We start from the raw sequence: 11,539 nt of genomic DNA on the forward strand, positions 1-11,539 counted from the left end.
CAGCTCCCGAAACATACCCTGTCACGAAGCAGTTTGAGGTGGTAGGAAATGCAAGGTATGGTCAAAAAGTTGATATATTTTCTTTTGGTGCAGTGGTTATGGCTATGATTGTTGGACATGAACCAAGTGTGTGGCCATTAACTCCAATCACCAAAGGTATGTTTTGATACGAGCATTCTTTGTTCCATAGGTTGCATTCAAAAAGGCTGCCTGACTCATTTAAAGAGTGGTGAACACGTCAAGTTATTAGGGACTTTAAGATCCAACGACGAGGACAACAACGAGAACGTCAAAAAAAAATTGGTTTAATTAGCAAAACAACAACTTCGCAAGTGCATCACACTTTTTTGTACATTTCAATCCTGTTTCTGCATGACTACGACGTGAGAATGCCTAATTTTGCATTTTATAGAGGACGTAAACAAGCAACAACAAAATTTTATTTCTCTTTCTGAGCTTGAATTTGGTCCCTTGAAATTCAGCTTCAGGAGGGTTCACCTAAGTGGGTATGAATGATTGCTATAAAGACTGAAAGAATGCAAATTCACTTTTTAAGCGACGTTCTTGTCGCTGTCGCGACGTTCTTGTCGCTGTCGCGTCATTGGATCTTAAAGTCCCTATTGATGTACACAGGAGGTTGCTATAAGCACAAAAGAAGCACACACAGTTGCTTGACATGTACCCTAGAATAACTCTAGCTTCTTGAGTGCTTAGCAAACCTCCCAAGTGATGATTGCACGGCTACCACAGAATCACAGAATCAATGAGAACAACTTTACCGGTATTAGTCCTCACAGGTAGCTGGGAAAAGATTTGAGTGTTATTAGTACCAATGCACTATGATGCATGCAAATTATTCTCTACAAAGTCGTTTCTTTCAAAAGGATCTTTTCACTGAATTAGTACTTTTCTGCAGGCTTTCTATGATACCTAAATCTATATCCAGTTAAGTACATATCCATTTATAAAATAACTGAGATAGTACGCGTGATCTGATTGGTCAAAAACCTATGGTTTATTATACCGGTAAACCCATAGAAAAAGGCTTCCGGATCACGAGCCGTAAACAAAACCGGCTATTGATCTGCAAACAATGATTTTAGAAAGGCTAAAAAACAGAAGAAGCAACTTACCCAGTCCTTCTTAATATCAAAAGTGTTGGTTCCCACATTTTATTACTGCCATAGCTTTAGGAGTAATAAAGCACAAAGCTGGAAAGCAGTTTACATTTCACGACGATGCCAAATCGCAGAGAAAGACAACAACTGTGTGAATTTCTGGTATAGAAAGTCTCCAGGAAAACTTAACCATTTGCCAACCAGCAACAAAATGGATAGTTTTAGCATTCTTGATTTATTTTGTGTCAAAATTAAATTCGTTAATGAAAGAAATTGTTCCAAAAAGAGATCTCTGATCAAGATATGGTACAAAATCGGCCGCTGTAGGTTGTAAACAAGCTGCCAATGATGATGAAAGATGTCAGACTTTCGGGCTGGTTTTTTCCAACATTTGCACAAATCATTCGGTGATATCGATGCCATAACCTACCTCAAACCACCTGACTTTACAAATCGACAAATATTAACGCCAATATGTGGCTACGGCAAAGAAACCTTTCTCCGCCACTGACACATTTCCATCGGTCGCTGTACGTGCATATAAAGTTACATGCGACAACTTCGCAAATGCAGCCACGTCGTAACCGCAGAATTTCTTGATCATAACAAAGTCCAGAAAACAGGTCTTACCACTGCGGCTTGTAAAATGTGAATGAAGTCCTCCATTACAATAGCTGCCAGTTCTGTCTGTAGGCACGAAATTCTTACGGATCGACTCAACAAAATACAGCTGCGTACAGTCTGATGTTCAATTAATTTCTACTTCTGTAGTAAACAAACCATGAACGTATTTTTTCATTGTACGTTCGCTTGAATAAAGGTTGACTTTTCCTGTAAAACAGCTTTCATAACTTATCATGTAATGAGTGCAAAAACTCGTGTTTTGAAGTGCTGCTGTTTGTTGTTTGACTGAACTGAGTTTTGAGAAAGTTCAGCGCCATTAAATCGTGAGTCATGATTGGCTTATGATGACTTTAGAGAGAAGACATGACTTGATCACGGTACTAAAACCATATTTTTTACCTAAAAGACTCCATTCTACTAAAAGTTATTTTATAAAAGCAATAGACCACACTTTCTATGGGTTTACCGGCGTGATAACCCACTTGGGATGTTGGGAGAACACTCGAAAAGCTTGTAAATCACTCGCCTTCGGCTCGTGATTTACAAGCTTTTCTCGTGTTCTCCCAACATCCCGCGTGGGTTACCACGCCGGTAAACCCATAGAAAGTGTGGTCTATTGCTTAAGTATCCCTACAAGTAGTACTATCTGCCCAGTACAGATCCCTAGAGAGGGAGGGAAAGGAGCAGTGGTGACTGCGTGTTCTTTTTTACTAGAAATTCTATTCTAATCACAGAACTTGGTTCCAATATTAGAGACAGTTTGATATGGGGAAGTCCTAACTTAGAACTTCCATAAATTTATTGATTTGACGCAATATATTAAGCAGGAGACACAGTGTTTTGTCACCAAATGAAATACTGAGAAGAATAACCAGAGTATACCATCAACTGACGTGATACAACTCACTTTGACTCTGAAGATGACTACCACACAGGTTATCGAAACGTCAGTCACTGTCAACAACAACAGTCCTATTCAGGACTACGTTCACCCGGAGGATCAAACTCAACCTACTTTTGAAATGACTCCTGGGTTCAAACCTTTCACAGTTTTACTGAGAAGAGAGTTGAAAATAGGACGTGCAGCGGAGTATTTTTGACAAACTTAAAGGTTGTTTCATCTGGTGATGAAACACTGTGTCGAATGCAAAAATGAGCAGTTTTTCATCTGATTTCCTTAACACTCACATTTCCTTTGTGTTTTCTTTATGAATTATTAATGAGTTTGAGAAGTTCATTCTGAAAAAATCATTGATCAACGAAATCTTCTTTAACACCCTTTTTTCTCTTTAAGATAAAGGTAAGAGATACCTTTGCTAGCCGTTGCAGTGCTGAGCAAAATAAATTTGCAGTATTGCTATATAATTTGTAGTTTGAACTTGCAAGTTCCTCTGAACAAACTGCCAATCAAAGCACCGTTTTTGCAATAGTCTGATTGTGAAGTTCCCTTCCTGGTTACCTGCAAATCCCTGCTACAATGATATGTTGCCCCATGGCCACCTCAATTTAACTCGTATATATTAAGAAGAAGTAAGGAAAAAATAAATTAGGGGCCGTCATAACAGGGTTATATTCAAGACAGGTAACCCATCCAGTTCCTAACCCCGGCCGACACGGCTTAACTTGAGTGGCACTATTAAAAAGCGAGTTTTGCAAGGGTAATGTGAGATACATATCTCTAGTAAAACTATGGACTGTTTATTTATTTGGCTGAAGATCTAAGTGGCAAAGTGGATAAATGGATCTGTAAATCATTTAATTTTTGTAATCTATCATTTTGATAGATAAATCTGTTTTAAGTTGTTATTTAAGAAATCTGATGAAAATTTTTATTCCTTTAAGATGGTGAACTGATCAGTGAACATGTCCGACGTAAAACAGACATCACTGAGATGGGGGAACATTTCTTGAAAAAACTGGTGTTAGGATGCTTAGAGAATGACAGTACATTGAGACCTGACATCAAGGACATTAAAGAAGAACTTGAAAGGCACAAATGGAAGGTAGTGAAACGATCAAGTTTGCATGAGTCAGATGAAGAAGTTCAGATTGAGAAAGTTGGACGCCAACCATTATACGATTACAAGCTCAAGGTGCTTTTTATTGGAGACGCAGGAGTTGGAAAATCGTGTTTATTCAATCGTTTCAAGAACCCTTTTTTCAATATTTTCTTGAGCACTACAACTACAGGGATAGAGATCGATCGCAAGTCTTTCAAATATGGCTCTAAGTTTGTCCGTTTGGAAGTGGTTGATACTGCTGGTCAAGAACAGTTCTTGTCTTTGCAGGCTATGTATTTCCGTGGTGTCCATGGCATTTTCTTGGTCTGTGATGTAACTAATCGGGAATCATTTGACCACATTCCTCGATGGCTTAACTTAGCAAAGACTTATTGCACAGAAAGCAATGCTTTGATCATCATAATTGGGAACAAGACAGATCAAGCTGAGGAACGGGAAGTTTCCTCTGAGGAAGGCCATGAAATTGCCAAACGTAATGGCCTAAGCTACATGGAAGCAAGTGCACTGGATGTGAACACTATTGAAAAAATGTTCAAGACCATGATTAACCTCCTTACAAGATCAGTTAATCTTGGGTCAATAAAAATTGAACTAAGTGATGCAAGTGGAAAAGTAAACTTGAAACCAATGACCAAAAAGTCCAAATGTAAATGCAGTAGAAAGTGATTTTCTTGTGTAGGTAGAACAACTAGAAAAATTAGCAACTACCGTTAATTTTTATTCATGGCTGTTAGTTGTGCATGAAAAACCCAACTGTGTAAATGGGAGCCTCGCCACTGTCTGCTTAACTCATTCAACCCCTGGAAATTTTTGTTTTAAAACCCCATTTGAAGCTAGTCAAGCCATTTTTTGGTCACTTTCTGGCCAAAAAAAACTAAAGTTTACAAGTCTAACACTATGCTGGCTTTAGCCTGCACTAAAGACAAAACTAATAACTCTGGTTAAGTTTGTCTGCAAAACAGCACCGAAATCCTTGTCCTGGGACCCCACCTGTGCACCCCCCTTAATACGCACCATGCTTGGCCTGTGAAAAAGCCATTGTTGGTTTGCCAAACAGGTTGAAAGGAAATTTAAAACGTTGAGGGCTGTTGAGGGCCCAGAACAAGGGTCTTGGTGCTTCTTTGCAGACCTTACTAACTGGGGTTTGATTACATCTGTGGTGCAGGCTATGCTGGTTTTTGTTTTTATTTCCCTGAGTTCAGACATGCAGTGACATCACCCCCTCTTGCTTAATATGGGGCCTGCACAATACATTCATGTTTGACCGTGCTTGAAATGCCCCTGGCCTAGAAAACAGCCCACATTTCACGATGCCACCACTGGTTTCCCCGTGAAATGACGTCTGAGAAACGAGTGCAGAATTTCCATACTGATGACATGTCTCTACTCAGATCTAGGTAGTACTTCTGGTTGATTGAGGCAAATTTCCCATTTAGCACGACCAGTCAGAAGCACTATCCAGTTCTGGCTAGTGGTGCGTCATCACTATGGAATTTCTGCAATCATTTCTCAGACGTCATTTCGCAATAAACAAGTGGTGGTGCAGCGTGCAAAGAAAGTTGTGTCTGATAGCCTGGGGTTAGTGGATTTTGCTTTCGGGCTATTGATTTTTGTTCTTAACTTTTCCGACGGGCAGGTGCTGCTTTTTGGGGAAATTTAAAGTACAGTTGGATTGTAAATCAATCTTGCTAATCAAAAAGGGTTTTGGGGCTAGTTGAAATGACTTGTGGGCTAGTACATGCTAGCTACAGCTTGCCCAAAAGGCAGGCTGTAAAACTGACTTTCTTTGCACCCTGTGGCGTCCCAAAATGCCAGCTTTTTTTCTCACGCTACTGGCCAGTTAGGTAGTAGAATTAATTTGCTTGGCACAAAACATGTGGCAAAAAGACTTTTTGAAGAGTGTTTTTAACATCATTCTTGAAGATATTTGTTAGTTAGCTTCCCATGAAGATGTTCTTAGGGCTTTGTCATGCTTTCCTTTCCCACAAGGGAGGATTGCGTGACAAGTCAAAATAGATAGATAAATATATATAGATGATTTATTGAACTTGCTCAATTCAACATACATATGATACATATTAATTTACATAGACAATTAATACAATTTAAATAGCAAAGGCTAATCTGGTGAAGACCCCAATAATACAATAGAATACAATAATACACACAGAATTCAGAATATATTGTTTTGAAAGAAGGCATTTCTTCTTGAGCTAAGGGAGACAAATTAATTGATATACCAATTAAGCACAGAGTTCTTCAGAGCTTTACGAAACAGTCTAAGAGAATCTGAGTTAGTAATGCTAGGAGGCAAGAAATTCCAAAGACAAGAACCAGTGAATTTTACGGAGTGCAAGCCATATTGGGTAGTGTTAACTGAGGTTACGTAAAGATTTCCATAACATGATTGGCAAAAGAACTTCTGCATGGGAGTCAATGGCTTAGATATCACTATAGGAGTATTGATATACACACCCTTTCAAGCCTGGGTGGCAAGGGTCAAAAGGGGTGGGGCAGCGAGAGAAAAGGGGGGCATTTTTCTCTCCTCCCCTTTTTGCACCTGCAGACTATATCTTTTTAGTGTGTATGTGTGTTAGAAAAAACTGTTAACAATAGTGGTTTACAACGAGGGTAGTGACATCAGAATTTGTTCTGTAATTATATGCCATGCTGTTGTCTGATTTTGTAAAGACAACTATGGTTGCTGTCAGTACTGAATGAATGGAAATACAAGAAAATTGAAACAAGAAGGAGCCATTGAAGTTTGGGTGTCCTCTTACAGCTTACCGTAAACTGCCGCTTATAAGCTCCCCCACTTACAAGCCAACCCAGTTATAAGCCCATCTACCCTTATATAAACCTCCCTCCAAGAAGTTTTGAAACTTAATTGAAAACCAGTAAATGCAAAGCGTATTTTGGTTAGCATTGCTATAGCTTATAAGCCCCTCCGTTTATAAACCGTCCTAAAACTCCTTGCAAAAAAGGAATAACCCAGGGCCGGGTTGTTCAAAGCTGGGTTAAGATAACCCAGGGCAAGAGCCATAATAGTCCTATTATGGCTCTTGCGTTAGTGCGAAATTTGAATTCAGATATGAAAGCTAAAAAGTAAATTCAGTTTAATTCTTTTTGTCAACAAGTTGATGACTGGATGCTCTTAAAAATAACAGGGAAAAATACACGAGAAAATGCTTTTAAACAAAAGAAAAAGAAACCCGGGTTAAATTTAACCCTGGGTTAAGCGCAAATATCGGCCTTCGAACAACAGAGGTTGTTAAAAGCTGGATTAAGATAATCCAGGGTTAGTGCGAAATTTCAAGTTCAGATATAAAAGCTTAAAGAGCAAATTCAGTTTAACTTAGTATATTTTTGTCTGAAATTTGTTCATTGGATGCTCTACAAAGAATTGGAGAAAATTATCCGAGAAATTGCGTTTGAACAAGAGAAAAAGAATCCCGGATTGAAATTTAACCCTGGGCTAGCGCTAATCGGTCTTCGAACAACTAAACTGGGCCCAGAGCTTATTAGTCTGCTACCCAGCCGGTTTTTAGTGTCGTCACGCAACGCTTCTCCCCAGCGTTGCGTGACGACAATAAAAACGGCCGTGTAGCAGACTAAAAGTTAACGGTTTTCTTTGACAAGTAATATCCATTTACCTGGGCATAAATACCAAATGCCCGCACTATCCAGGTAGTGCTCTAATTAGGCCCTTGATAACCAGTCAGATTTTAGACTATTGTTCAAATCATGATGTATAGATAAAGAAAAGTGTCGCAGATTTTAAAAGAATAAATTTATTTTCTATTATGAAAATAACATCTTCAATTTTTCTGCCTCAGTTAGAAACAAAAAACTTTTAAGGAAGGCAAAGCCAACGCAAAATCTTTGTGCACCGTGCATAGGAAACCTAAAATGATAAATGTGAGGAAATAGAAACGCGATGTTATTTTATTATTTTTTTTATTGCTTAATTTATCTAGCCGACTTGTTGAAAACCAACCTAACGAAATTTGCCGTCATTGAAGCGAAATGGCGTCAAAAGGCAGGTTTCTCGGGCCCGATAAGCTCGAAAATCACCACTAACGAAGGAAAAGGAAAGGAGAAAAAGAAAGAGCGAGGAGGAATCTAATCTAGTCGGATTTTTGAAAACGTGCCGCTAAATGGACTTTTGTGTCCAACATTTTTTTTCTCCAAAGTAGCTATTATAAAAACTAAGAGTGCAACCATTGCTTTTTTCTCTTCTCCTCCTTTCTTCTGAATTTGGAGCTTGTCAGACTTTAAAAAAACCTACCTTTTGACGCCTTGTCATTCCAATGACGGCAAATTTCATTAGGTTGGTTTTTAAAAAATCCGCGGCTAGATATATATATATATATATATATATATTTTAATTCTTTACCTAGACGCATTCCCTCCTAGAAAATTGGAGACATCTGCTTGCGGGATAATGTTTTTGTCGTTCATAATAAAAGATTTGAAAATGTAAACAAAATCTTTGAAATTCCTTTCTTTGTGTAAATCTCACACTAAAACAAATCAGAATATTTATTCTTTTCCCTGAGATTTCCTGATAGCTTAGTTGAATTCAGTTTTGAACTTGCAAAGTAATCTTAAGTGAGGGATTAGAAAAATGTTATGGTAATCTTTTTTTCCGGTCCGCAGAGGTGTCACTTAATTATCTTCTATCCTGTTCAGAGGAAAACCATTTTGAAAGCAATTTACACCTGCAGGAAAACCCATCGGCAATTTCCACCAATGAGCGAGAGGGTAAACAAATACTCTACCGGGTGGCGAATTCAATTGTTTTGCAAAACCGGCTTTTTCATTTTCATTCCGTTTGCAAACCACGAGTGTAAGCAGTCATTTGACAGCGGAAAGAGCGAAATCAGAACTGCTTGTTTTTCTTTTTTCCTTTCCATAACAGCTACCATAAACTAAAATGGCTAAAATGGAAAAGATACATAATGCCGAACACAAGCACAAGAAGGTTAAGTTTGGTTTGCGTTCCGAAGACGTTCCTGCTCAATTCCGCGAAATGTTTATTTGCTCTGGTTATCGCAAACCTTACGGTTCTGCTTTGGACTGTGTCAGAAGTGCTTTTCAGCCGCGAAACGAAACCGTCAACGTTTGGACGCACTTTGTTCCGTTTCTGCTTTTTCTCGTACGCTTCGCGTCCTTATTTTGGAAGTACGGCATCACCGACACTTACGCCTACCCTTTGCTGTCGTTCGCTATTGGAATATGTGGATTTTTGTTGATGAGTTCTGGCGCTCATCTGTTCAATTCCATGTCTCCTAGAGTTCGCCACATTTGTTTCTTCTTCGATTATGCAGCGATAAGCGTGTATAGTGTTGGAGCAGGACAAGCATTTTATTTCTACAGTCGCTCGTTCGATAGCGATAAAATGCTCTTCAGTTCTTCAACCATTTTTCTCAGCGTTTCTTGTCTCATCTCTGTTTTGTCAACTGTAGTTTGTTGTGCCTCTCGACACCGATGGTCAAAGATGAAGTACGTTATTCGAACATTTTGCTTCGGGGTTGCCTTTCTGTGCAATAGCGCTCCATATTTGCATCGCCTTCTCGTGGAACCGTCTGCTACACTTGAAACAGAGCACGAGCAACTGGCTTTTTCGTATTTCATGAGGCATTGCTACTTCTACCTGATTTCAGCTTTGGCAAACATGTCCAGGATGCCAGAGAGATTAATGCCAGGAGTTTTTGACATAATAGGGCACAGCCATCATTTCCTACATGTTTTTACAGCCCTTGGTTCCGCCGACCAGTTTACAGCCATCCAGATTCAAATGGAGTCGAGACGCAACGATTTGGAACGCTTTCCAATAGCAACTTTTGCGAACAGCTTAGGTTTAATGGTAGTAATTTGTTTAATTAATTGTGGGATTGTTTTAAGGTTTGGCAGTAAGCTACGATCAGATAAGGAAGAAGAGCATAAGGAAATTTAATAGATTAAAATTAAACGCTAAATTTTTCTTTCTTGCATATCGAATAAGAGCGGATTTAATGACCAATGGTTTACAATAATTTTTGCAGGTGCGTTGAGTTATTAGATTACTCCGTATCACGGATATGCACTAAATTGCGCTTTAGTTATTTTTGTAACGCCAACTTTATCATGGCTTGAGACGATTTCCCATCATAAAAATGTCGAAATTTTGTAAAAGTGGAAATTTCTATTTCTCTTTAGCTTAACCTGAGAGGAAACAATACTTGCATAGTTTTGTATAAAATTAAGACGTTTGAAATAACAGTAACTTATGAAAAATTTATTGTAAAAGATCCTTCTTGAAATTATGCAAATAATTAGGATCAATATTTCACCTGTTATTTTTGCTTGCTTCTTTGAAATAAAGAAAAAAAGAAAGAATGTGAACGGTGGAATGACATTTTTTTTCTTAAAAACCTTGTCTTCTAAAATGTCCTGTTCATGAAGAAATGAGAAAACTTTATTTGTGTAAAGCTGTCAAACAATTTGGCCCTGCCAGAGGCAGTCCAACACAGACAGGGACCTCTAAGCGGGATTTAGAAATTGGGGGAGGTGGGTGGGGACTAAACCGGACCCGTATTAAATGCTCTTTAATCTTCCAGGGACATTTGACATCTTGGTGGCCAGAGATGGCTTCTTTCAACTGGAAAAGACAAAAACTAAGGTCAAATTGTTCCAAACTCAGTGACATTTAGGATGGAATGGACTACCTTTAATACTGGTACTTAATTTCGCGTTTTTCGCCATTGTAAAAAAAATCGCGAAATTAAAGACCTACGAATGAAAATCCTCGTGAAATTCAAACACTCGAAAGTTAATACTTGTAGAAAATTCTGTTATAACAACAGCCACCTGAAGATCCATTCGAAGATTTGCAATGATCAGATGATGTTTAGAAATGTTGTGGCGAACGGGTCGAAAAATCTAACCGGCCTTTCAGGGACAAACTTTTAAATCAGTGGCTTCAAAAGATCCAAAATAAAAGAAATAAGAAGAACAAAGAGTTCAGCAAGAGTGGAAATTTTGGAACTGAAGTAATTTTTGTTAGCTATGAATATGAAAAGAGGGGTCTGAAAATAAACTTTTAGTTTCGCCTTGCCCGCCGGAATGTAATTTTAAAAGCGAAACGAAAATAGAGCCTGATCTCAGTATAAATTAGAGAAGATCATGAAATATAAGCAAACTGGAATCTGATGTCGTATCCGTATCTGATACCGTATCTGATCTGATTTCCACTTTGCTAGTCTTCGGCCGATCCTCTTCAGAAAGTTCTCCGCCAGGACCACAGTCTTGGACAGAATAATTAACAATTATTCCTCGAGCCCGAATGGGTTTGCCGTCTTCTTTGCTCTCCCGTCCTGTTGCCGTAAGTTCACTAATAGCTCTTGATGCGTACAGATAGAAGGGTTAGATACATTATGCCGGCATAATTTTGGGCATAATGCTATGGTCGGAGCATCGAGCATAATGCCGGCATAATGGCCATTTTTTTTTTCAGTATAAAGAGACTGATAATGAAAAAATAATAATATTTCCATGACTGTAATGAGAAATTTTTACTTCCAGGTGCTTTCAGTGAGAATTAACATTGCTACTTTCAATGTCTTGTCGCATAGGCGGCTATCCATCATGGCTACCAGTTCGAAATTTGTAATAAATAAATATAAAACTTTAATAAATACTCCCAAAAAAGGTTTTTCAGTACCTATTTACAAATATAAATGCAAACTATATCTAACAAGCTAATATTGTTAAATGCTAACTGTCATACAATCA

General features: G+C 38.4%; 2 protein-coding genes across 2 annotated transcripts in view; both read left to right on the forward strand.

The window, feature by feature from the left end:
• LOC140944291 (uncharacterized) overlaps positions 1-4,429 on the forward strand; it is a 5,003-nt gene extending 574 nt beyond the window's left edge. The window contains exons 1-2 of the mRNA XM_073393445.1: positions 1-156; positions 3,585-4,429. The exon at positions 1-156 is cut by the window's left edge and continues 574 nt beyond it. Coding sequence (XP_073249546.1) covers positions 1-156; positions 3,585-4,429 — 1,001 coding nt within the window. The remainder of the gene's footprint in view (positions 157-3,584) is intronic.
• Positions 4,430-8,205: 3,776 nt separating this feature from the next.
• LOC140943984 (membrane progestin receptor gamma-like) lies at positions 8,206-10,091 on the forward strand. The gene has a single exon (XM_073393092.1). It carries the CDS (start codon positions 8,700-8,702, stop codon positions 9,720-9,722), a length of 1,023 nt encoding a protein of 340 aa, XP_073249193.1. The 5' UTR covers positions 8,206-8,699; the 3' UTR covers positions 9,723-10,091.
• Positions 10,092-11,539: the final 1,448 nt, after the last annotated feature.

The sequence above is a fragment of the Porites lutea genome, chromosome 7 (assembly GCF_958299795.1).
Source record: "Porites lutea chromosome 7, jaPorLute2.1, whole genome shotgun sequence".
NCBI lineage: Eukaryota > Metazoa > Cnidaria > Anthozoa > Scleractinia > Poritidae > Porites > Porites lutea.